This window comes from Aethalodelphis obliquidens, unplaced genomic scaffold (genome assembly GCF_003676395.1).
Source record: "Aethalodelphis obliquidens isolate GAN/ISIS:26980383/991018 unplaced genomic scaffold, ASM367639v1 scaffold63, whole genome shotgun sequence".
Taxonomy (NCBI): Eukaryota; Metazoa; Chordata; class Mammalia; order Artiodactyla; family Delphinidae; genus Aethalodelphis; species Aethalodelphis obliquidens.
The window spans coordinates 10,086,454-10,109,871 of NW_020838007.1; the positions used below are offsets into that span (position 1 = coordinate 10,086,454).

The 23,418-nt window shown below is 43.0% G+C and overlaps 1 protein-coding gene across 1 annotated transcript in view; it reads left to right on the forward strand.

Annotated features, from left to right (window-relative positions):
* The window catches only part of MYOM1 (myomesin 1), a 142,860-nt gene extending 126,355 nt beyond the window's left edge, over nt 1-16,505 (forward strand). Inside the window, exons 29-37 of the mRNA XM_027088567.1 lie at nt 617-730; nt 1,405-1,492; nt 2,477-2,515; nt 2,597-2,702; nt 5,829-5,992; nt 8,149-8,185; nt 8,416-8,438; nt 10,452-10,507; nt 13,316-16,505. Of these exons, the coding sequence (XP_026944368.1) occupies nt 617-730; nt 1,405-1,492; nt 2,477-2,515; nt 2,597-2,702; nt 5,829-5,992; nt 8,149-8,185; nt 8,416-8,438; nt 10,452-10,507; nt 13,316-13,609 (921 nt within the window). The 3' untranslated portion in view covers nt 13,610-16,505. The remainder of the gene's footprint in view (nt 1-616; nt 731-1,404; nt 1,493-2,476; nt 2,516-2,596; nt 2,703-5,828; nt 5,993-8,148; nt 8,186-8,415; nt 8,439-10,451; nt 10,508-13,315) is intronic.
* Nucleotides 16,506-23,418: the final 6,913 nt, after the last annotated feature.

Here is a 23,418-nt window from a genome sequence, read left to right on the forward strand (position 1 = left end):
TTAAACCATACTTGATGGATGCTAACTGAACTCACTGTGTTAATCATTTCACAATATATGCATATATCAAATCATTATGTTGTATACCCTAAACTTATACAATATTATATCAATTATATCTCAATAAAACTGGAAAAATTTTTAATTAAATAATTTTAAACATATTTCCTTTCCACATTTATTTACAAAGCTTCATTTACCTTTTAAAAAATATTTAGCCATAGATTGGGGCTTAGTCATTCTGATACTTTGATAAAGTCATTTGTTTTTGTGACACAGACTATATTTTAATCTGATGGGATTTATCTTCCTTTGGTTTTCAAATTTTTATTTTTACTTAATTCTGTATGTTAATATGTATGTTTCTATGTTTTCTTGTCCACCAGGTGATTTTAAAGACAAATTTTTTTCTGCTGGAAATAAAGATGCTATTGATTTAGGTTTATTCTTTTGTATCCATTTTATTTTAAACTCTTTATCAGTTAAAATAGCTTTCAATTGATTCCTCTAGAAATCTATGCTTTTTCTTATATCCAGTGCTACATTGAGAATTATTTAGTTTCATAAGAGTAGCATTCCCTTATTTCGAGAAGTATAACTACAGTTTTTCTTCTAGGTGGCAAATATTAAGAAGGAGACTCATATTGTGTGGTATAAAGATGAAAGGGAGATATCAGTGGATGAAAAGCATGACTTTAAGGACGGTATATGTACCCTCCTTATAACAGAGGTAGGTGACTATAAGTATAAAATGTAATGTATTAGTTCTGTACCCTACATTCTTCTAAAATACAGAGACTAGATTATGTGTTCCTTAGCCCCGGGCAAAGATCCCTGCCCTAATGTCACCCCAAAAGCAAGCTGTAAGGACACAAAGGCTTCTCTCACCTTGTGATATGCAAGGATTTGTCAGATATCCAAACAATGTTGGCTGGACACCACAATTCTTGCCTCTCTGAGCTAGTTTTTTTCATAGATGGGTGAGTGGCAGGACAGTTAAGTGGATCCTTCTTTGTTTGCTCTTAAGCCTCATGATAACTTGTTCCCTAAAGGTACAGAGACGATCATAGTATTCACTTAAGTATAGATTTTTATCTACTCTTTGTCTAAAAGAGCATGCCTTTCAAATACATGTGCTCATTAGTTTTTAATATGAAGGCAGAGTAAAAGATAAGGACTTTAAGCCTCAAATCAATTGTAGCCTTAGAGGGTGAAAACTCAGGACTGCTGGCTGGTCAGGTTATGATGGATAGTTCACGTGCGAACTGTTCATTGCTCTCATGGCTGGATGCTTGTTCAGTGTGTTTTGACGGCAGTTCTATAAATCTCAGGGCCTGAAAGATGCAAACACCATATTCTGAGGCTACAATAAGTTGTAATGTGGTATATCTATTCCCCCCTTAGTTTTCAAAGAAAGATGCTGGGATTTATGAAGTTATCCTGAAAGACGACAGAGGAAAAGATAAGAGCAGATTGAAGCTTGTGGATGAAGGTCAGTCCACCCACTGCTGGGGTCCATTCTGTGTGTTCTGTATACAGGTGATCAGAATTCTGAGTGAGGCTGAGCTGAATGATTGAAGTCATGTTGATCTTTTGCCCACAGATTTTGTTTTAATTGCCCTACCAGCTGAGCGAACTACTGTTTTATTAAAAAATACTTCACTTTTAGTCTTCCTTGAAATCAGAAGTATAGTTTTGATCCTCAGAGAATTTATAGTCCACAATCCACGAGAGGTCTGTTTTCAATACAAATCATCATTTTTATTTCAACCCTATGAAAAATGTTCCAGGATCAAAAACTACCATGAAAGCATGTCTCAAAAGAGTCCACTCTCTAAAAGGTGGCAAGAAAGATTATATATGAAACTCGAAGCCTCTCAGTTAATAGCAGAGCAAGAAAGCAACTTCCATTTTCCAGAGACTACTGAGGACACTTATATCATGATAACGAAAACCTACATGGGATGCCCACATTTCCAGTTTTGTTCCTGAACAAGATCTTTAACAACGTTGCTAACGAACAGCAGAAGTATGCCTTTGATTTCCCTTCCTACTCCTTGTGGAGGCAGGACTAAATGTGTTTATTGGCTGAGAAATACCAGGGGACCTAGATGGTTATTCATCATGAATTGATGACACAGATAAGAACACTTCCTCTAATGTAAATGAAGCCTTCCTGGGACTTAGGAAGATGAGAATCCTAAAACCAAGAAGCTTCCTGGAAATCTCATTGTGGCTCTTTCTCTAGAATGTAAACATGGTGACAGTTACAAAGAATTCAAGGGAGCAAAAATATCAAAATAAGAGCAGGAATCTTTTGAAACTTGATAAAAATTAAGTTCTTTGTTACCAATTGGTCAATAAATTCACCTTGTGACTGGATGTTTTTGAGAGCAAGTGTGACTAACAGTTTGAGATTTGACTTGACATTGAGCATTTTTATGCTAAAACTTTGTTTGTGAATCTCTATCCACAGCCTTTAAAGAACTGATGGCTGAAGTATGTAAAACAATAGGTAAGTTCTCACAGGGCAGTGCTTCATTCTTCTCCAGGATGGGCTTACAGGTGTTTGAAATAATGTGTTTTCTTCTTGCAGCTTTGTCTGCAACAGACCTGAAGATCCAGAGCACAGTTGAGGGCATCCGGCTGTACTCTCTTGTTACTTACTACGTGGATGATCTGAAAGTTAACTGGTCCCACAAGTAAGTAAATAACAACGTAAATGCTGTGTAGAAATTCTTTCTCCACTCAGGGGAAGGACTGGGAAAAACAACAACCCTCTGTTCCTCTCAGGTAAGGTGTCTTCTTACTTCTCGGGTCTGATGTTGATGCGTGTAGGACAGAAGCACCAGCCCATCCCTTTAGCGTGAGGTTAGCACTCTCCCTCAGCACGTACATGGTGAGGCCAGCGATGGCTTAAAGCCTCTGTCTTTGTGATCTGGGACGTATCATAACTCGTAGACGCCTCGGTAACGTGACCTCTGCCTCCGTACAGTCATGCTTTGCCAGATTCTTATTCCATCTTTCTACACACTCCTAAGCCATGCTGTGCTCTGGAACAAAAGTGGGGCAGCATTGCACCAGATTTCCTGTTGTATGAATTAATGGCCAATGACCCAATAAGCCTGATCTAGAGCAGTGCCCGAGTTTATCATCGTTGTTGTTCGTAGCAGTTGGCAGAGTGGGTATTAGCACGTTTCCTTGGAAGGCTTTGGAGATCTCAAGATGACTTTGGGAATGTGTATTTGAACTGGATTGAGCCTGAAGATCTGTTCTAATCCCAGGCTTCCTTCGCGCAGTTACAGAGGGATTTCACTCAAGTTTTCCTTGGGGATTCCAAGAGCTAAAGTAGGTTTCTTAGTCAAACCAGGTCTCCCACTTACACCATCACCAGGGTCCTTGATTTCTGTGCTTCCTTGAAATTTCCTGAGCTGAAAGAGGACAGCAGTCTGCCAAAGAAACATGTCCCTTTAGTCCACTCTTGGGATGCAGCAGATGCCAGTTCCCGAAGTCCTTGTGAGCCTCACTGAGGAGAAGGTCGCCGTGGCACCCCTGGGAGGATCTTCCCTTCAGTGGACATTTACAATACGCTGGGCACTGCTCCAGGCCCTTTAGATGTGTGAATTCATTTAATATTCAAACTCTACGAAGTAGGTTCTTCTCACTTTAGCGACTAGGAAGCTCAGACTCAGGGAGGTGACTTGCCTGAGGTCACACAGCTATGTGACAGGTGGAGGGCTGAGCCCAGGCAGCCTGGCTCCAGAGCCCCTGCCCCATCACGGCAGTACCCCGGGTTCAAGTTGCATTAAAAGTCTAGACTGAACATTTAAGCAGAGCTGGGTCCCACAGAACAGTCATTTGTGTTTTCTCTAAAATGACTTCACTGTTTTAGAATAGTATTTTATTACATTTATTATCATTACTAATAATTCCCTGAGTTCTTTAAAAAAAAAATGAGAACAAGTGAAATTCCACTTTGAATGCTTGGAGTTTCATGCCTTTGTTCTATTTCTTTCAGAATACATTTTAGGAAAGTAATTATAAGTTAAAATAGATCAAATTCTAGGAAATTCCTCCGTGACATCTAGGACATTCTAATATATCCCTCTGAAGAATGAGACGATAAATTAATTGAATCATCAATCAAAAGGCTTTACATCATCTCTAAAAGAATACATGTTCAAAAAAATTAGAACATTGGGTTTTGAGGAAACTGCTCCCAGAGTAACAAGACATAAACTTTGTTTGGTCTAGTCAGCTAAATGCGTGTTTTGTGTGCACACACACGTGTGCCTGTTAAAGGCTCAGGAACCAAGGACTGGTTGTCTTCCCTGTCTTTATGTAAGTATGTGGTGTGATGAGGAAAAAAACCTTGAAACGGGTTTGGATCTTCACTCTGCTCCTGTCTTCCCTTGGATCTTAGACAAGTCATCTAATTTTCTGAATCCCAGGTTTCTCTCATATAAAATAGGAGCAATAATACCTGTTCTAGCTCATAACACTGATGGACCCAATGAGAGAATGAATGGCATTTTGTGAACCGTGAAGTGCTTTACAAACCTAGCACCTATTAAGGTACTAGTATGCATATTAGCTAGAGATTAAAGAACTCAGACAGACTTACCATTAGCAAAGCTGAGAACTATCTGTCTTTCTAACTCTCTAAGACATATACTATATTGCTCAGGCTAACGTCTATGTGTACAGATGGGTTCCTTTACCCTACATTTTATGGCATTTTAATTTTAATATCTTTTAAAGAATCTAGTATATAAGAAAAATGCTGAATGTTTATTTGAAGTCTGAAATTTTTTTGGTGGAGATTTTTTGGGTTTTATTTTTTTAAGTTCATTTTGTTTATTACAACCACAAACATAATACATGTTTTAGAAAATATATTTAATATCATATTACAACTTAGAAAGAGTTTATACTATGGTATCATCCATGGTTTTCCTAGCCATAGTATGAACATTTTGGGGTACTTCCTTCTGGTCTTTATGCATAATTGTTACCATAATAAAGTAGTTTTGTATGCTGCTTTTTTTTCTTCCTTCTCACGTTTACAAACTCTTCATAGAGTTTATTTTAACATCATTGAGAGTACACTACCTCTGCCTTCCTCTTACTTCATCTGTAACAGTAGCATTTCTAGACTGTCAGATGAAAGGGTTCTATTTGCTTTTATTCTCTTGTAAAGAATACAATGCATGGGTATGCTCGTGACCTACTATAGAATATGGGGAAACTCACATCCAGGGTCAGAGAAAGTGCCTCATTCATTCTGACAGCAACTCTGCTTTTCATTTATTCTTGGCTGTACTACTGAGTGCACATTTATGTTTGTTTTAAATAGCTTTGTAACCATGTGTGTCAATAGATGTCAGCCACAGATGAACCTCTTTAGGTCTGTTTTTAACTAGCCTGTAAAATCCCATTTATAGCCACGGACCATCTGCATGAAATATGCAGTAATATAATATGGACTTTGGCCTTCTCACTTTAAAGATTCCCTTAGTCCTACAAATAAACCTGAGTGGAAACAAAGATAATTAATACCCCTGAGAAGTATTGGTGCTACAATCTGGGCCCCAGACTGCTGTTGGGAGTGAAATATGCAGACTGCCAGACCCCCACCCCAGGCCTTGGAATCCACGCTCTGTGATTCAGGGCCCATAATTTCTCTGAAGCAGAAGAACATATGCCGATCCCATGTTATTTCAAAGTCTGTACAACTTTATGGTAAGACCTTCAGTAAGAGGAGACAAAGTAAAGATAAGCTCTGGATGAAAGCCAATGATTACGATGTTTTCTTTTGATAAAAACAGCGGGACTGCTATTAAGTACACAGACAGAGTTAAGAGTGGGGTCACCGGGGAGCAAATCTGGCTGCAGATCAACGAGCCCACTCCGAATGACAAAGGGAAATACGTGATGGAGCTCTTTGATGGCAAAACTGGACACCAGAAGACAGTGGATCTTTCTGGACAAGGTAAACGGATATTCTGCAGGTTGGAACCTACTGTGGAGATGAGGGCATTTTAAAAAGAATGAAGTGTGATAAGAGGGCATTACGCTTGACTATTGGAAGATGATGGGAGATTTTAATAAAGCAGTTTAAATTCAGCCACGGTGGTAGAAGCAAAAATTCAATGAGTGGAGAATCAGTAAAAAGTAAAGTGGAGACAGTGAACGTGGAGAGGAAGCGCTGCTCTTCCAAGATGCTTACAGAGAAGGGCAGGTTGATTTACAATCAATTGAGCAAGAACAAACTGAAAAAGGATCATTTTATGGTGACTGAAAAGCGAGCATGTTCATAGAGTCCAAGAAATCAGTTGATTTGGAAGGATTGGAGATGTGAATGATGGGGAATAACTGATGTCTCAGGGTTCTGAAGAACAGAAGCTTGGAGTTGCGGGGCAGAGGTGAATGCAATGGCTTTGGGAAGGAGCAGGGATACCTTTTCTTCAGAAACCAGAAAGGAGTAAATGTGAATAAGCAAAGATAAATATTGAGGGGAACAGAGGGAAGTTAGAAAAGTGGCCTCAGATCTCTCAGCCTTTTGGGAGAATGAGGGGCTCTGGAAAGAATAGGGACATGGAGAAGAAAGTAATGAGATGCAGAAGGCAGTTTTCCATCTAAGAACAGACAGGAAAGGTGATATGCAGCTATTAATTAGAATTTTAAAAGTTAAAAAATGTACAATCACGAATAAAAAGTTAAAAACCCTGTGCCATTTCTCCCTCTTCTGGTACTTTGCTCATCTTACTCTTTCCTAAAGAAAGAAGGAGCTTGTATGAAGTTACCAAAGGAGACTGTGGGCTGCCTTTTCCTCTACGGCTTCGTATATTAAAATGCAATGACTCTTCATGTTTTCATCCTCAGAGTAGATTCACAACTTAGAGAGCAGCCTTTCAACCCTGCCCCGGGTTGTTTTGGGATGAATACCCCTCCCCTCACCCCCACCCACCCTTTATGACTGGAAAGGCTCCCTGAAGGATCTCTGTGGGGATGAGCACTTGGTCCCCCGGCCACCCTGTGCCCAAGTCACAGCCTGCAGAGATCGTGATGGGGAATTGCTTCTGCGATCCATCTGACACTTGGAGACACAATAGAAAAGGGAGACAAGACGTGGGCAGATACATTCAAAACTTATTTAAAATTTGCTTTTACTCTCTGCTCACCAAAGCTCATTTAACTACCCCACTCTCAAATCCCCCTTAAGCAAAAAGGCCCTGGATTGTCTGACCAGTGTTGCCACTGGCACCAAACACACTGGCTCAGCCGTGCCCATCTCCTTCTAGTGTGGCATGAGCAGGAAAAGCAGCCCTAACTAGCCTGCCTTAGCCCAGCTGGTCTAGAGGCTTTAAGCCTGGCTTTACGCTTATTTTTCCCTTCTGTAAAGAAGAGAGCAAACTAGTATTATGGACATATTTTCTAGACATAAAATGTTGTGATTCCCAGACCACAGAGGAGCTTAAAGACCAGGTGAGAGAAATTTAAAAGTGAAGCTTTATGGCCTGAAGTCTTCCAAGTGCCTTACTCGCAGGCTCAGGAAAAAGATAATTATCTTAGAGCTCCATAGCTCTCATTTCCTTGTCTCCCTGTCTTATTTTTCGTCTGCTGCACAGTGTACAAGCATCGCTTCAGGCCCGCACTGGCCCGCACTGTGATCGTAGTAATTCCTCGTGCCCTTTATCGCAAACGCACGGGCAGGACCACAGAACTGTCCGGCTAGGAGGCTGTGACGTGAGGGATGATTTAATGAGAGAAAAGCTTTTCTGATGCTCAGGATGCTTAATAGACAACCAATCATTTTTTGAAACAGACCTTTCTTTCCACTTCATCTTCGGCAGAGCAAATCTTTCCCTTTCTATTTGGAGGGTTGAAGGCTTCTCACTGAATTGAGAGCTTCTAAAATCCACTATTTCATGCTTTCTGCCTAGAAAGTGTTTGCTTCTCTTGTTAAGCCCATCAAGTTGTAGAGGGACTGCTCGGGCGCAGCCTCATTCAAAGCCAGCTGAATTTTGTCTGGACCGCTTACACTGCCCTACACTGGTCTATTAAAGGATGTGAGCTTTAATAGACCCCTGTGTGTGGCCAGTTCTGGGAGAGAAAATTCTAACTTCTCTTTTTTGTCTCTTCAAGCGTACGACGAAGCCTTTGAAGAATTCCAGAGATTAAAGTAAGTCCCTCTTTCCCAGCGATGCCACGGGCTCTCTTGTCTCTGATGCGCGCTGCTCCCCATTGGCTGTCAGAGGGTCTTTCATTCGGGCAAGCGCAGTCTGAGCAGCATTTCCTGCCGCTTTGTTGAGCAGCAAAAACATGAAATGCAGTCGAGGTTGGCTACTTTGAAGTCACACTAAAACAAAATCCTTCTTTCTTTGTGTGTTTGTTTGTTTCTCTCAACCACAGACAAGCTGCCATCGTGGAGAAAAGTAAGTAAACCCCTTCGTGTTTATTCCTGCTGTGGTTTCAAAATAAAACTTTTGTTTTTCTGTTATGACTGCAGATGTAGGAGAGTGAAAGCATTTTTTTTCCTTTTCTTTCATTTCTCTCTCTATATTTTAAATCTTAGGTGTTCTGCATGTGTTTTCATTTAGTCTCTTCAGTAGAATGTCTGTGAAAAGAAGGTCTCAGGTTACACTGTGAGAATGGCACCCAGCCTTGACTTGAAACACCTCTGGGCTGCAAATCACACAGTAGGATTTTAATCGCTTGCAGCAGGTGCCAGGTGTCAGAAAAATGTATATATGTTAAAGAGAAGAAAAAATAGGAAACTTTGTAGGTTTGGTATCAGGTGAATCGCTATAGCTGGTCCCCCAGCAAGTAGTCCCATTTTCCTGAGGGGCCAAATAAGGCTGAGTGACCCTGACCCAGCAGTCAAGCCTGTGTCCCTAAAACTGTGCTGACTCCTGACCTCTCTCAACCGTGCTTCACACAGAAATTTCTAGAACTCAGTCTACAGGATCCCAGGAGTCACAGACGAATCATCGTGATAACTCAGGTTCTTTCTCAGTGTGGGAGCAGAACCTGAAAACCGTTGAGGGTTAAAGTTGTAGGGTTGGCCCTGAGCTGGGTGGAAGGGAACCAGGAGGAAGAGTGAGAAGTGGAGTTGTCCACCTGTCAGTGGCTCCTGGTCACTCAGAAGGGAACTTTTCACCTTTGACCTGCAAGGCCTTCCTCCCTCCTTCCCCCTCCTTCCTCCCTCCCGCTCCTGCCCGGGGCTTGTGAGGCCGAGGCCAGCACCGGGCACAACGGGAGAGTGTCAGAGCCAGAGCCAGGCCTCGCCCATTCTTGAACTCTCTTGTGGACAAGGAGCCTGACCCTCCCTCTGCTTCATATGCTCCTTCCAGAGGTCTCTGGACCACAGCAGCTCAGAGCCGGAAGAGACCTGAGAGCCCTTCTAGCTCCATGTTCTTAAACATTTGCATAGAACACTTAGTTCAAACAAAATCTTCCCAATATATAAAATAGGTAAGAGCTGAATTACCTTCGGTGGAGTCAGGATGAATCCCAGCGATGCCACGGAGCAGAGTTTAGAAGCTTCATGTCCATGGGTTTAACGCAAGCCCCCCGCCCCACCGATGAGGACACTGAGGTCCACACAGCGACGTGACTCACCTAATACCACACGGCAGGTGGTGCAGGGGGCCAGGTGATGGGCTGGGCCCACAAGTGGTGTAAGGGCAACGGAGTCGGCAGGAGAAGGCAGTTAAGACTCATTCAAAGATTTGGCCTGACTTACTGGAGAAGGGATTGTGTTGATAGAAATAAGGAGGTAGAGTCACACATTCATTGAAGTAGGCTGAAAATGAGAGGGTGGCGGCTACTGCGTTAGTCTTGACTGAGTGACAGAAAGGTGTCCGTCCCTGGGGCCGAGGCAGTCACACCCACAGCACAAGGCTTGCGGGGGAGGGGCGGTGTCAGCCCTGGATTTCAGCACCCTTCCCACCCCCTGTCTCCTAAGCCATAGACAGGAGCTCTGCAGAGCATCTCAAGAACTCCCGGGAGATGAGGAAGGGGAACTCTCTAGGGAAGGCCCCAAGGAAAGCCCACATCTTCTCCAGCCTCCAGATCTCCCTGGCACACAGCCTCTGGTTATGCAACCTTTTCGAATCAGAGAGAAGCCCATGAAAGAGGCCAAGATCTGCTCTGCCTCCAGGAGAGCCAGGGCTGAGAATAGCCGGGAAAGTTACAGAGCAGATCTCTATACAACAGAGTGACCTCAAGTTGATATTTCAGGTACAGATAGAGGCACCCGTGTGTGAAGAAGAAGAACATTCAGAATGACTGGATCATTTTCTTATTTTGCATATTGAAAGCAGGCATAAAATAACTGCAAGGAGAGGGAAACTAAATGGGAAAATGAGTTCCTCTGGGAGGCTTTGTGCGTGTGTTTGCTGGCTCTCATCGTTTCAGTGATTAACCAGAAATGCCTGTGCTTGCAGATCGCGCCCGGGTAGTGGGAGGTCTCCCCGATGTGGTCACCATCCAGGAGGGCAAGGTAAGCATGGAGCACTCCCGTCCCCAATTCTTCCATGCTAGGAAGGGGTTCCAGTGCCCCAGACTTTGTTCCTTCTTTGAAGATGCATCCTACCATCTTCATCATATGCCACGGCTGCTTACGCCTGACTTCAGAATAGCCACATGCAAGGTTCAAAATGCAGTCAGTTTTCCACTCAGCTTAATGTTTCGTAGGTCAAGCATCAGGATGCACGTTTGTCTGATGTGGGTATATGTAGACCTCTTAGTCTCTTTCCAGAAGTGATTTCCCTTTAACATCAGGAGAAGCAGAAAATGTTCAGTCATAACTATGTGATGAACATAATTGAAGAAGCAACCTCTCACACCAGTAGAAAATGGGCTGACCTATGAGATTCCTCACCTTTGGAGGGAAACGTGCTGCTCTGTGAATTTCTACAGGCCCCTTCTCAGCTGAAAACTGATTTATTTCCATTTGGTTTTAAACTGGTATTTCTTGGATCCATAAGAATCTCTCTGAAGAGCAGTGAACGTAATTTCTAATCTGGATTCACTTTCTTCATCCCTGTGTTTCATTAAAACAAATTTAATATGCCAATCACAGGAGGAGGGGTGTTTGTAGTGGAACAACATCTTTTCCCACCTCCAAAGGGCAATGAAGACGTATGATGGGTGACTGGGACTATGATGATGAACAGGGCACATCTAAGGCTTTAATGAGAGGTCAGTTCATCCAGCTATGTTTCTTCGTGCCTGGAAAATAGGACCACAGTTGACTTTAAGCTCAACTGCTGCAGGGTTGCTTTTGTTTTGAAACTCTATTTTCCATTTTCTTCACCTAATGAGGTTCAAAATATTCAACTCACTGGGTGGTAGTGAGAGTTAAGAGAGAGAATGTATGTGAAAGCATCCCGTGATCTATAACTCAAATATATAGTACAGGTAAGAGTTTTCCTGGACACCTAAGGTGCATGGGAGTTTTGTTTAGTTTTGATAAAAGTTTTAATATGCACGAAATCACAGTTTCCCGGAACATACACGTGGTCTGCTTGGATAAATTCAATGTCGATAGTTTGACTCATATTTTTCTTGCTGAAATGTGTTTGCAGAATAATTCAGTGAGAAGTGCTAATTAATCATGGGAAGAAAACAAATTTCTTAATATCTACCCAATTCTAAATGATACTCTTACAGAAGAGGTAACAAGTGATCATATAAGGTCCTTCTAGATAGAAGGCTGTCCTTTTCCCTGTATATGGTGAGCCCTAGCTCTTTTCCTTATAATTTCTGGACTTCGGTAAGAAAAAAAATGCAAGAATGGAATTTAAAATGTGAAGTAAATTTAACATCTTTGGTCATCAGGAAAATGCAAATTAAAATCACAGTGAAATATCATGACACACCTATCAGAATTGCTAAAATAAAAAGACAGTGACAACAACAAATGCTGGTGAAGTTGCAGAGAGACTGCATCAGTCCTACATGGCTGGTGGAAATGTAGACCAAAATTATACAGCTACTTGGGAAAACAGTTTGGCAATCTCTTAAACAAATGAAATATACATTTACCATATGACCCAGCAATTGTACTCCTGGGCATTTATCTCAGAGAAATTAAAACTTATGTTCACATAAAAATCTGTACACAAATGTTCATAGCAGCTTTATTCATAATAGCCCCACACTGGAAACAGCCCAGATGACCCTTACAGGTATATACATACCATGGCACACTTTTCAGCAATAGAAAGGGACAAACTTGATACCTGCAATAACTTGGATGAATCTGCAAGGAATTATGCTCAGTGTAAAAGGCACTCTCAAAACGTTACATTACTGTATGATGCTATTTATATAATGCTTTGGAAATTATAAAGTTTTAGAAATGGAAAACAGATTAGTGGTTGCCAGGAGTTAGGAACAGCTTGGGAGGGAGAAGTGGGCGTGGTTATAAAGGGACAGCAGGAGGGATCCTTGTGGGGATGGAAAGGTTCTGTATCTTGACTGAGGTTGTGGATACATGAACCTAGACAGGTGATAGAATTGAATAGAACTAAACACACACAAATACAAGAAAAACTGGGGAAATCTGTTATGTCAATGTCAGTGTACTGGTTGTGGTATTATACTGTAGTTTTGTAAAATGTTACTATTGGGGGAAACTGGGTAAAGAATATACAAAATCTGTTATTTCTTATACTGTATATGAATCTATGATTATCTAAAAAATATTTCAACAAAAATATAAAGTAAAATTATAGGCCTAAACATTGATCTTTTAAAATAAGAGGGTTTCAGCACAGTTGGTAATATAATAAAATATTAGGAACTACAAATACATGCTGGCAGGGCACCTCTGCAACTGCAACAGCTCGAGTGGGTTTGGGGGGAGAAATAAAATGAGGAAGATGGGATATGAAAATGAGTCACATTACCTGAAGCAGCTGTTAGGATTCTGCTGCTGGGCCCAGTGACACAAATGAAATGCAAAAGCAAGCAGGTGGAGATCATGGCAACGAGGAGATTTCTCTACTGAGACAGAGTCCAAAACGCCATATTAGAGCAAAAAGGCATCTGTGTGTTTATGGGAACTGGAAGCAAATGCCTTTGTGGGGCTTTGATGATAAATGTTCCCAAAGCCAGAAAGCCAAGGCCCCAAAGAAACCTACTCAGGTGTGATTTCAGACTGTAACTCACACAGGTACACGCAGCCCGGCCCGGGAGGTTTAGGTTTATCCTCCGTCCGGTCAGGCCGACCCCCAGGAGGACGCTTCAAGTTGGATCGTTAATCTGATACATCTCCTCCCCTCTCATGAAACCTGTTTTCCAGGCGCTTAACCTCACCTGCATAGTGTGGGGAGACCCGACTCCGGAGGTCTCCTGGCTGAAGAACGAGAAGATCTTGGCCTCGGACGAGCACTGCAACCTCAGGTTCGAGGCCGGCAAGACCGCCTACTTCACCATCAGCGGGGTCAGAACGTCCGACTCGGGCAAGTATGGGCTGGTCGTGAAGAACAAGTACGGCTCGGAGACCAGCGACTTCACCGTCAGCGTGTTCATCCCGGAGGAGGAGGCGAGGACAGTCGCCGAGGAGCGCCCGAAGGGCAACAAGAAGGCCAAGTGACCGGAGGGCGAGTGGGCCGAGGGGGGCGAGCCACCCCGCACTGCCTCGGGCTACGTGTGTGCGAAGGGTTCGAGCTGAGCGCGAGGAACTCTCCGTGCTTCCTACTCCCTATTTTTGTGCTGGCTTTGGGGGTCGGGGGGGATTGTCAAATCTTTATTCATATAAGAAAGCACCAACTAACGACATTTTAATCGTTTTTCTTTACCTACAAATTGTGTTAAGAAAATAACATTGGTAGCGCAAATATTAGGAAACAGTTTTAAGGCAAAGAGCAGGGTAAAGTCAGAGGGCCGTTGAACGGGGGCGGGAGACACGTTCTGTGGAGCCGTCTGGACCCGCCAGCCTCTCAGCAGTCAGTTCTCCTGGTTCGCAGTGAGGCGGCAGCATCCAGTCAGACGAGACAAGCTATTAAGTCAGCCAGCCTGTGTCGTGTGTTGTAACAAGAGCCGTGTTGTTCTGTGGGCGGCCTGGCGATTTGGAAGCTCTGGGTCCTAATAAACAGTTCACACCCCTCCGCTCCCCCGTCAGTGCTTCTCTCCTTCTTACTGGTTTAGCTGCCCAGCTGGGTGGCCTCCGCTGGGTGACCTTTCTGGCCTCTTCTTGTAACACGTCTTCTGAATTTTAAATTCCTTTTGGTTGAAGCAGTGCCTTCACAACACAATCACATAAGGCATCCCAGGTCGGTTGATGCTCAGAGGTGTGAACTTGCTCCGTCGCTGTGCATCTGGTAGCTCACCAGGCGATCTGTCAGGTCTCCTCCATTGTTAAGATACCCGGAGTCACCGAATGTAATGTGTCAACAGAGGATAATAAGACGGCGTGGGGCGTCTAGCACCAGAATTGGCGACTAAGGCCACAGCTGAGAATAAAAGGCACTACAGGATGGTCACTCTAAGTTCAGAGAACTGCCAGGTCTGGGGCCTGCCCCTTGCGGCAGCGTTTCTGCTTGAGGGAATTTGGGCTTTCCCCACCCCTACCCCTAACCCCCAACCACCACAGACACACAGACACACACACACACACACACACACACACACACACAACACAGGAGGAAAAGAGTAACTGTGAAAGCCACCCCTGCCTTCGTCCTGTCAAGGGTCAGGGATGGGACGACAGAGTCCCTCACACAGTTTGGAGGGGCACGTACACATCCTCTCCTTTGCAAAGACCAGGACTGCAACTTGCCTCTCACCTGACTGTAGCCCCCACTATCGCCCTGACGCCAACCACCGGCAGGAGTGAGCTGCTGCCCTCCCGCTGTCAGACACGGCAGGTGGATGTTTCCCGGGGTCCCCTGGACCCTGCAGAAAGTGCCGGCCTGAGCAGGCTGACCTTCTCCTCCCAGGACGAGTGGACCCAGAAGGAAAGTGTTTAATTATCTAAAACATTACAAGTACATAAAAATCAAATATGCACAGACTCCATAAGGCAAAAATGCTCATTTTACCTAGATGTAGCCCCTAGAGCCTGAGACTGGAGTTCTAATACCCAGGCCAGAATGAGAGGCATGGATTCGGATCGCTTGCGATGGGGAACCGCACACCAAGACCTCAGCACAGCGCTGGGATGCACAAAAGGTGGTTTAGACAAAAAAAAAACAAGGATAGTAAAAATATCACCAGCTGACATGGAGAAGCTCTACTGAAGCTCGCCATCTGCCTGGGAGTGGTTCTGGGGAGAAAAACAAAGTTAACGGGTTCCTCAAGCCCGTACTGCATACTCGTGGGGTCCACATTTACAGCAAGCACCACATGGTATAGGTATCCCAAGCCAAGGGTTCCCATAAAAATGGCCAGTGTCTGGGCCCCAGAGAAGCAAATGTAAAACGACACTACAAGAAACTTCTGTGTCTGCCCACAAAGGATCGCTGTTATGGAAATTATCCTCCCACCATAAACAACTAGAAAACCAGGCACAATATATGTGGAAAAAAACTCTTTGGGGCGTTGGCTAGTGAATATGCAGGGCTGTGATGCCCCAGAGAAAGGGAAACAGTAACGAAAGACCTGTGATTTCTCCAACTTGGTGCCTGGACAGTGTTCAGGCTGCAGTCCAGCCAGGGGGACCAAGAGAGAACCTGTCAGTCTCACTGAGTTGAGGAGTTAGAGACTGAAGTTCAAGGAGGCTGAAGTGGCTGGGATTCATAGGAAAGGGCAATGGAGGGAAGAGTTGCACAGAGAGGAGCCACAACTACTGAGCCCACGTGCTGCAACTACTGAAGCCTGCGCTCCTAGAGCCCGCGCTCTGGGAAGAGTTGCCCAGAGAGGAGCACGGGCTGCAGCAGACAGGTCTCTGGCTGAGCGCTGCTCTGTGAGTGCGGGAGAACCCTGGGAGGTGGGGGGACAAGGAGTCCTGGGAGCTCACACAGACTGGGAGCAGTTCTCCTCCCCACCAGCCGGAATGAAAATGTTCAATGTAATACATGGAATATTGGGTAGAGGCTTCAGAAGTTGCTCACCTTAGTAGTGGGGCTAAATTAACTCTAACTGAAAGCTGCCCTGGACACACCCTCACAAAGCTTGAAAGCAGGCCTCCAGAGGATCAAATATCTATGGTCACCTAATAGTGTGTCAGGACAAAGTGCAGCACACTTTAAATGAATGCATCATCCAGCAGTGTGAAATTCATAACAGCTGGCATCCAATCAAAATCAGCAGGTGTGCAAAGAAGCAAGAAAATATGATTGATAACCAGGAGAAAAGTACATTAAAGATAAGTTCTGTGGATGTAATGTACAGCATGTAAATATTATTACAATAGTTAATAATACTGTACTGCATATTTACAAGTTCCTAAGAGAGTAGATGGTAAAAGTTCTCATCACAAGAAAAAGAAATTTGTAACTATGTGAGGTGTTGTTAACTAAACTTATTGTGGTAATCATTTCACAATATATACATATGTCAAATCATCATGTTGTATACCTAAAACTAATACAATGTTATATGTCCATATATCTCAATAAAACTGGGAAAAATATACACAAGTTTTATGGAAGTATCAAGAATAATTCATTATTAATTTAATACAATTTGAGCACATAATGAAAATTCAAAATAATTTTTAGTCATTTTTAACACAGTGCAATCCCAACAGCAAATGTAATCATAATTTCAATAAAAGATGCTTGAAATATGATGAGCTACGTGTATATAAGTTATTTGTTGGTAGCTTATAGGTATGTAACTTGAAATGGCATTGCTATAGTTTTATGATCATTAATCTAAGTTAGCAGAAGTCCACAATCTAATAAAATGATACATGAGGGAAAAAAGTATATTAATAAAAACAAAGCCAGAAATGACAGAGATGATTGAATTAGCAGACATGGACCTTAAAACATCTGTTATAACTATATTCTATATTTTTAAGAAGCCAGAGGAAATACTGAATATGTTAAGTAGAGACGTGGAAGAATACCAAGGCATATCATAATGAATTTGCTAAAAAACATTGGTAAAGAGAAAATCTTAAAAGCAGCCAGAGGGAAAAAGACAAATTATGTACAGAGGAACAAAAGTGAGACTAACGCAAGACTTCTCATAAGAAGCTATAAAAGCCAGAGGACCATGGAGTGAGATCTTTAAAGTGCCAAGTAAAAAGCAAACCAAAAACTCTCAACCTAGCATTCTCTACCGACTGAAAATATTATTTAAAAATTAAGGCAAGGACTTTCCTGGTGGCGCAGTGGTTAAGAATCTGCCTACCAATGCAGGAGACACGGGTTCGAGCCCTGGTCCGGGAAGATCCCACATGCCACGGAGCAACGAAGCCCACGCGCCACAGTGACTGAGCCTGTGCTCTAGAGCCTGCAAGCCACAACTACTGAGCCCACGTGCTGCAACTACTGAAGCCCGCGCGCCTAGAGCCCGTGCTCTACAACAAGAGAAGCCACCACAATGAGAAGTCTGCGCACCGCAACAAAGAGTAGCCCCCGCTGGACACAACCAGAGAAAACCCGTGCGCAGCAACGAAGACCCAACACAGCCAAATATAAATAAATAAATTTATTTTTTAAAAAATTAAGGCAAAACACTTTACAGTATCTGTCAAACTAAAGTGGAGAGGTCCGCCACCAGCAGATCTGCACTGTAAGAAATGTTCAAGGAAGTTCTTCGGACAGAAGGCAAGTGGCATCAGATGGAAATTCAGATCAACAAAGAATGAAACGTAGCGGAAGTGGCAAATACGTGGGCAAATATGAAGTACATTTTTCTCATTTGTATTTTCTTCTTGCTCCTAATGCACCTCTGCCAGAGGCACCCTGGCCCGGCCTGGTACCCAGCACCTGTACTCCCTCCACCCAGACCCTGGCCAGCCCTAGGGTTCCCAGGCCTCAGCATCAGTACCATCAGAGGCGCTGCTTAGGGATAGATGCAGTCCCGCCAGGATAATGTGCCAACCCTTCATCCCTCTAGTCTCAGGAAGTCCAACCTTACCCAGGGCTGGACCACTCAGGAGGTTCCTGCAGTGTCTGCATGAGAGCAGCGGCCGAGGAGATGAGGATGCACTGACCAGAGAGATGTTTCAAAGGTAAATGGGCAGGGCTGGGGTGGAATTGCTCAGGAGGACTCACCTACCTACCCTCTGCCTTGAGTAGCTGGATGGGTGGTGTGTCCTCTGAAAGGGGAGCAGCCCAGAGATAGAAGGAGCCATGTGAGGCGGGGGGGGGGGGGGGTTGCATTACGGCAAAATTGTGAGTTTCCTAAAAGGTCGGGTAGGGTAAGAAATTACTGCTTTTAGAAGATATTAGGTACAAAAAGCCTTGACTGAAAGAGAAGGAAGCAGTATGAGATGAATGACCAGAAAGCAGCAGAGGATGATGCTTAAATGATTACTGGGCTTGCATTCTCAGAACAAATAAAAGAGAAAGTGTGAGTTAAAGTACTGGGAACTATGAATCCTTATACTGTACGTTAAAACAAAACAAAAACTTTCCCATCTTTGTGGTGCATCAATATATCTACCTCAGGAAAGCAAATCTTGTACAATAGAGGAATTACACTCCTGTTGAATCATAGAATCAGGAATTTTCTTTACTGTTTTGGCAGTTACAGGAACTATGTAGCATTTGTGTTGCAAAGTATCATTGCATTGTTATTGCTCAAACAGTATGTTCTTGTTACTTCTAAGTATCCACCGCTATCAAGTGAAAAAAAAAATTTATGGATTAATAGTACCACTGGCGCCGTCTCAAAGTGTTTATTATGTCCAACTCTGTGGCCCAGCTCTCTTACCCACAGCAAGACGTTTAGATAAAATACACAGATTTTATGGAAGATTACATGCTTGAAACACAATGACTATTATGTCATGTCTTCAGGTGTTTGCATTTTGACCTCTACCTCAGGGCTTTAGAGATGAAGTTATGTAAGAAAAGTCTTAGATGATTTAATACGCTTCTGAAGAATCAACTGATATATGTACATGAAAATCTCAAAAAATTTACATGAAAGTTTCCAAAATGACCTAGCTCATAGTTATTAAGATTAAGTGATTTTTCACACTATTTCTTTACATACTTTATTGTAGTCTAGTGGCAATAGACTACTACTATTGTCTTATTATTAGAGATAATAAGACAATACTTGTGACAAAGCTCATTCACGTTCTGGGGGCACCCAGAGACAGTACACACGCCCTGCTGTCCCCACTTAAGGGCAAATTTCTACATTCTGGAAAAGGTATGGAGCAACACACAACCAAGCTGCACTTAAAACACTTTGGCAACAAAATACGCCCTGCTTTGAATAAATCATGAAAGTAGCTTTCCCCTCCCCTGGTCTCAAGTTTCTGTGGTTTCCCCCTTCCCTCTCCTCCCTATTTGAAGAAGGGCGGAGGGCATAACCTATAGGAGCAGGACTACAGCCTGAAGGGTGCAATGATATCACAGGAAAGCCTCCTATCCTGCCTGCCTTGACCTAGTTCTAAGCTGGGTGAGAAGGTGGCACCGCTGACACCTCATCCCTGGGACTGGTCAGAGGGAAGAGCTTCCTTTCAGAGACCAGGAGCCCTGTCCCAGAATCACAGTGTTTTCTTATGTAGATTCTATTTTGGTTGCTCCTGGGTTGATCTCGGTGATCCAAACACACCTGGCCCACAGCTGCCCACAGAAGCCTCCAGGCCAGCTGCAGCGCATAGACTAACGACCCCACTCCACTGCCCTCTGCTCTTCACAGCCTCATATTCCCGCTGCAACGCTCCAGCCAGGCCTCAGGACCCCCTCTGCTCTCAGACTGCTTCAGCACAGACCCCACCAGCTGGTGAGCTTCCCCACCATCCAGTCCCCACTCCCCAGAACATCACGGGAAAAGTGCCCCTTCCTCCGTACCACAAACCAGGACCACATTCCCAAGAGGATCTTTTTACTTCACTGAGAAGAAAACTGTGCAGAGAGAGGAGAGATCAACTCCTTGCTAGGGCAGAATCTTAGGAGGAAGTTTCAGCCGTGTTGACATGAAGATAAGAATGATGAAAATGAAAAAAAGAAACGGTTTTCTTCTCGAAACTGGAAGTGAAGGCAATTACCTCTATCTTATACTAATAAAAATGCAAGACATCGCCTTTTCTGCTCATTCACTCATCCAACAAGTATCGACTTAGCAAAGGTCTGGATCAGACCCTCCTCCTCACAGCCACCCCCGCCCCCCACCACCAGCGGCCAGGCTGCCCCTCAGCCTTTGAATCCCCTGCCTTCTCTCCAGGTTCATGTTGATGTAAATGGAAAATCACAGGCAGCTTTGGCCCCTGCACGGGCACTCCCGGAAGTCACAGAATTAAACTGGGGTGAGAATTGGGTTTTTTCTGTCTCCCTGGATGGAGGGTGAGGTCAAGATGGGAGCTGTGTAGGTGGCTGGGAGGGGAGGGGAGAGAAGACAGAAGGAGAGGGAATTCTTATGAGTTTGTACGCATAACTTCATATCTATAAAGAATTATAGACTATTTTGTGTAAACGTTTTTCGATGGACTTTTTCTCCACTTTACATCTCCTCAGGCTTTTAATATTACTTTTGTTTCTTATCTAGGCCACATTATGCTTGTTAACATTTCAAACAAATTGCTGTGCTCTCCTAATGATGTATTAAAGGAGGTCATTGCCTTAAAATACAAGGCACCAAAGAAAGATAAAAGCTGTAAGTAAAAGTAGAACGATAAACCATTTAGCTTGAGTAATAGAAAATTTTTATTTGTGTTTTAAAACAGGCTCATGCTAAAATCACTCTATCCTATAAATTAGAGACACTTGGATGTCCCCAGTTCTGCTAGAATCGGAGTCAATGACATTTGAACCACTTTTATGAAGTGGAGGCAGATTGATCTCCGACACAGCCGAGATGCAGAGGTAACTGGTTCCATTTCCACCCTAATAATACAAAACCAAAATAAAGGGGAAGGTTTACCTCCGCAAGGCTGAAGTAAGAGTTCAGGCCTCTGCTGATAGATAATTTAAAGCAAAACAAATCAAGACACTAGGCGAAGTTAAAAAAAAACAAAAAACAAAAGACAAAACATTACTTGATATGCTTATTACAGCAGTATAGTATAGTGATATAGTTGCATATTATTATTATTGTATTATTTGTATATTATATATTTATATTTAGAGATGTAGTTGTATATTATTATTATTGTATTATTTGTATATATTTATATTTAGAGATGTAGTTGTATATTATTATTGTATTATAGTTGTATTGTACTGTATAATAGTTGTATATCATCAAGATACACCCATGATAAAAATTAGGGGACTTGAACTCTCAGAAAATTGCATAAAGACCTTAAAATAGTAAGACGTTTGGAACCACGCCTCATTTCTATGGTAGCCACAGCTACAGAAATGCAATGCGTTCCTTGTCAACACAGGAAGTTTGTTACAAAGACATCATTCAAAAGAAGAGTCAAACTCTGGAAACTCCCTTTAAAATGAAATGGGGGAAAAAATAAGAAAGCGTTTACTTCTCTAACCTTTAAAGTGTTTTATGCAGAAATTAGACAAGTCACTGCAAAAAAAAAAAAAAAAAAAAACTAATCCGGTTCACTTCTACTGTGGACCTCTTGCATGAGTCCTTGAGGATTTCACACCACAACTGCATGACCTTCTCTCTTGCTAAAGGTAGCCCTCAGCCTGTACAAAGGTACACCTTAATTTCATGCCTCTTCCACCCAGGCTTTCAAAGTGCTCACCTTGAGTAAGTGGCAAAAGTTGTGCTAAGCAGGTAAGATCTTCAAATGAGTCAAATATTGATCAGAGGTTTTGGAAGAACGTCTCAATACTTGATTCCATATATGACATAGAGGTCAATCTAGTTGTTATTTTTATTACTCATTTATTCCTTCCACACGTATTTATTGAGCACAGACTGTGAGGATACAAAGATGAACCAGCAGGAGATGTGCCCTCAGGATGCTTACTTCTAACTGATGCAGTGACAGGAACGTGAAAAGCCGTAATACAAGCCACAAGTTCGTGAGGAAAGTATAGACAACACACTATTATCATCCGAGTTCAGAGGAGGGATGCAATACTTGCTGTAGCGTGAGGTGAGCATAGGAAGAAGGTGAGATACCAAATTCAGAAAAGGCTTTGTAGAAGTAGAAGTTTTTTATCTGAGCTTTGATGAGCAGGTGGGTTTAGCCATTTTGAGACTGAGTAGAAATCACTCAGCACTGTGAAGGCATCCCAGAAGGAGACAAGTCTGCACAGAAGTGAGCTGGAATACACGCTCCCAGAGAAAGATGTCCAGCAGAGTTCATCCTGTCCTTATCACAACCTGAATTGTTTCCCCTAAAATTTATTTGTTGAAGTCCGAAGCCCCAGTACCTCAGAATGTGACTGCATTTGGAGATAGGGCCTTTAAAGAGGCAATTAAGTTAAAATAGGTCATTGGGGTGAGTCCTCATCCAATATAACTGGTGCTGTGTGTTTTTTAAAATATTTTTATTTATTTTATTTATTTATGCTGCGCCAGGTCTTAGTTGAGGCACGGGGATTCCTTAGTTGAGGCATGCAGGATCTAGTTCCCCGACCAGGGATCAAACCCGGACCCCCCGCACTGGGAGTGCAGAGTCCTACCCACTGGACCTCCAGGGAAGTCCCATAACTGGTGGTCTTTTCAGAAGAGATTAGGACACAGACAGGTACAGAGGAAAGACCGTGTAAAGACACAGGGAGGAGACAAGCCATCTACAAGCCGAGAAGAAAGGCCTCAGAAGAAACCAACCCTACTGATACCTTGATCTTGGATTTCCAGCCTCCAGAACTGTGAGGAAATAAATTTCTGTTGTTTAAGCCACCCAGTCTATGGTACTTTGTTGGCAGCCCCAACAAACTAATATAGTCCCCATAGAGACTTTAGACATCCCCTGGTTTGGACCTGTAAGCAGATAGGGTGGGGGGTTGGCACAGGAAAAGAACCAAATGTAACTTTGGACAGAAGAGAAGCCATTTTAGGCCTAAGCCATTGTGTGATCTAAGCCCGGCCACAATGCTTGCCCTTGAACATGTCTCAGTAATAATGCTCTCACGGGGACAAAAGAACAAAGGCTGTTATAATAGCAAAGATAATAAATCAGTTGTAAAGACTCCCAGTTCTGAATGGTAAAGATTAGCCTGAAGCACTTTCTGAGCTGTTTTGCAGAATTTAAACCCCTTTCAAGGGCTCAAACCACCAGATCAACTGGAACCCAAGGGATGATGTTGACTATTTCTGACCTTCATGATTTCAATCAACTAAAGCTTGGACTCTGCCGACCTTTGCCCTAACTCTATGCTGAATTCTCCTTTGCTCAAGTCCTTCATGAATGTG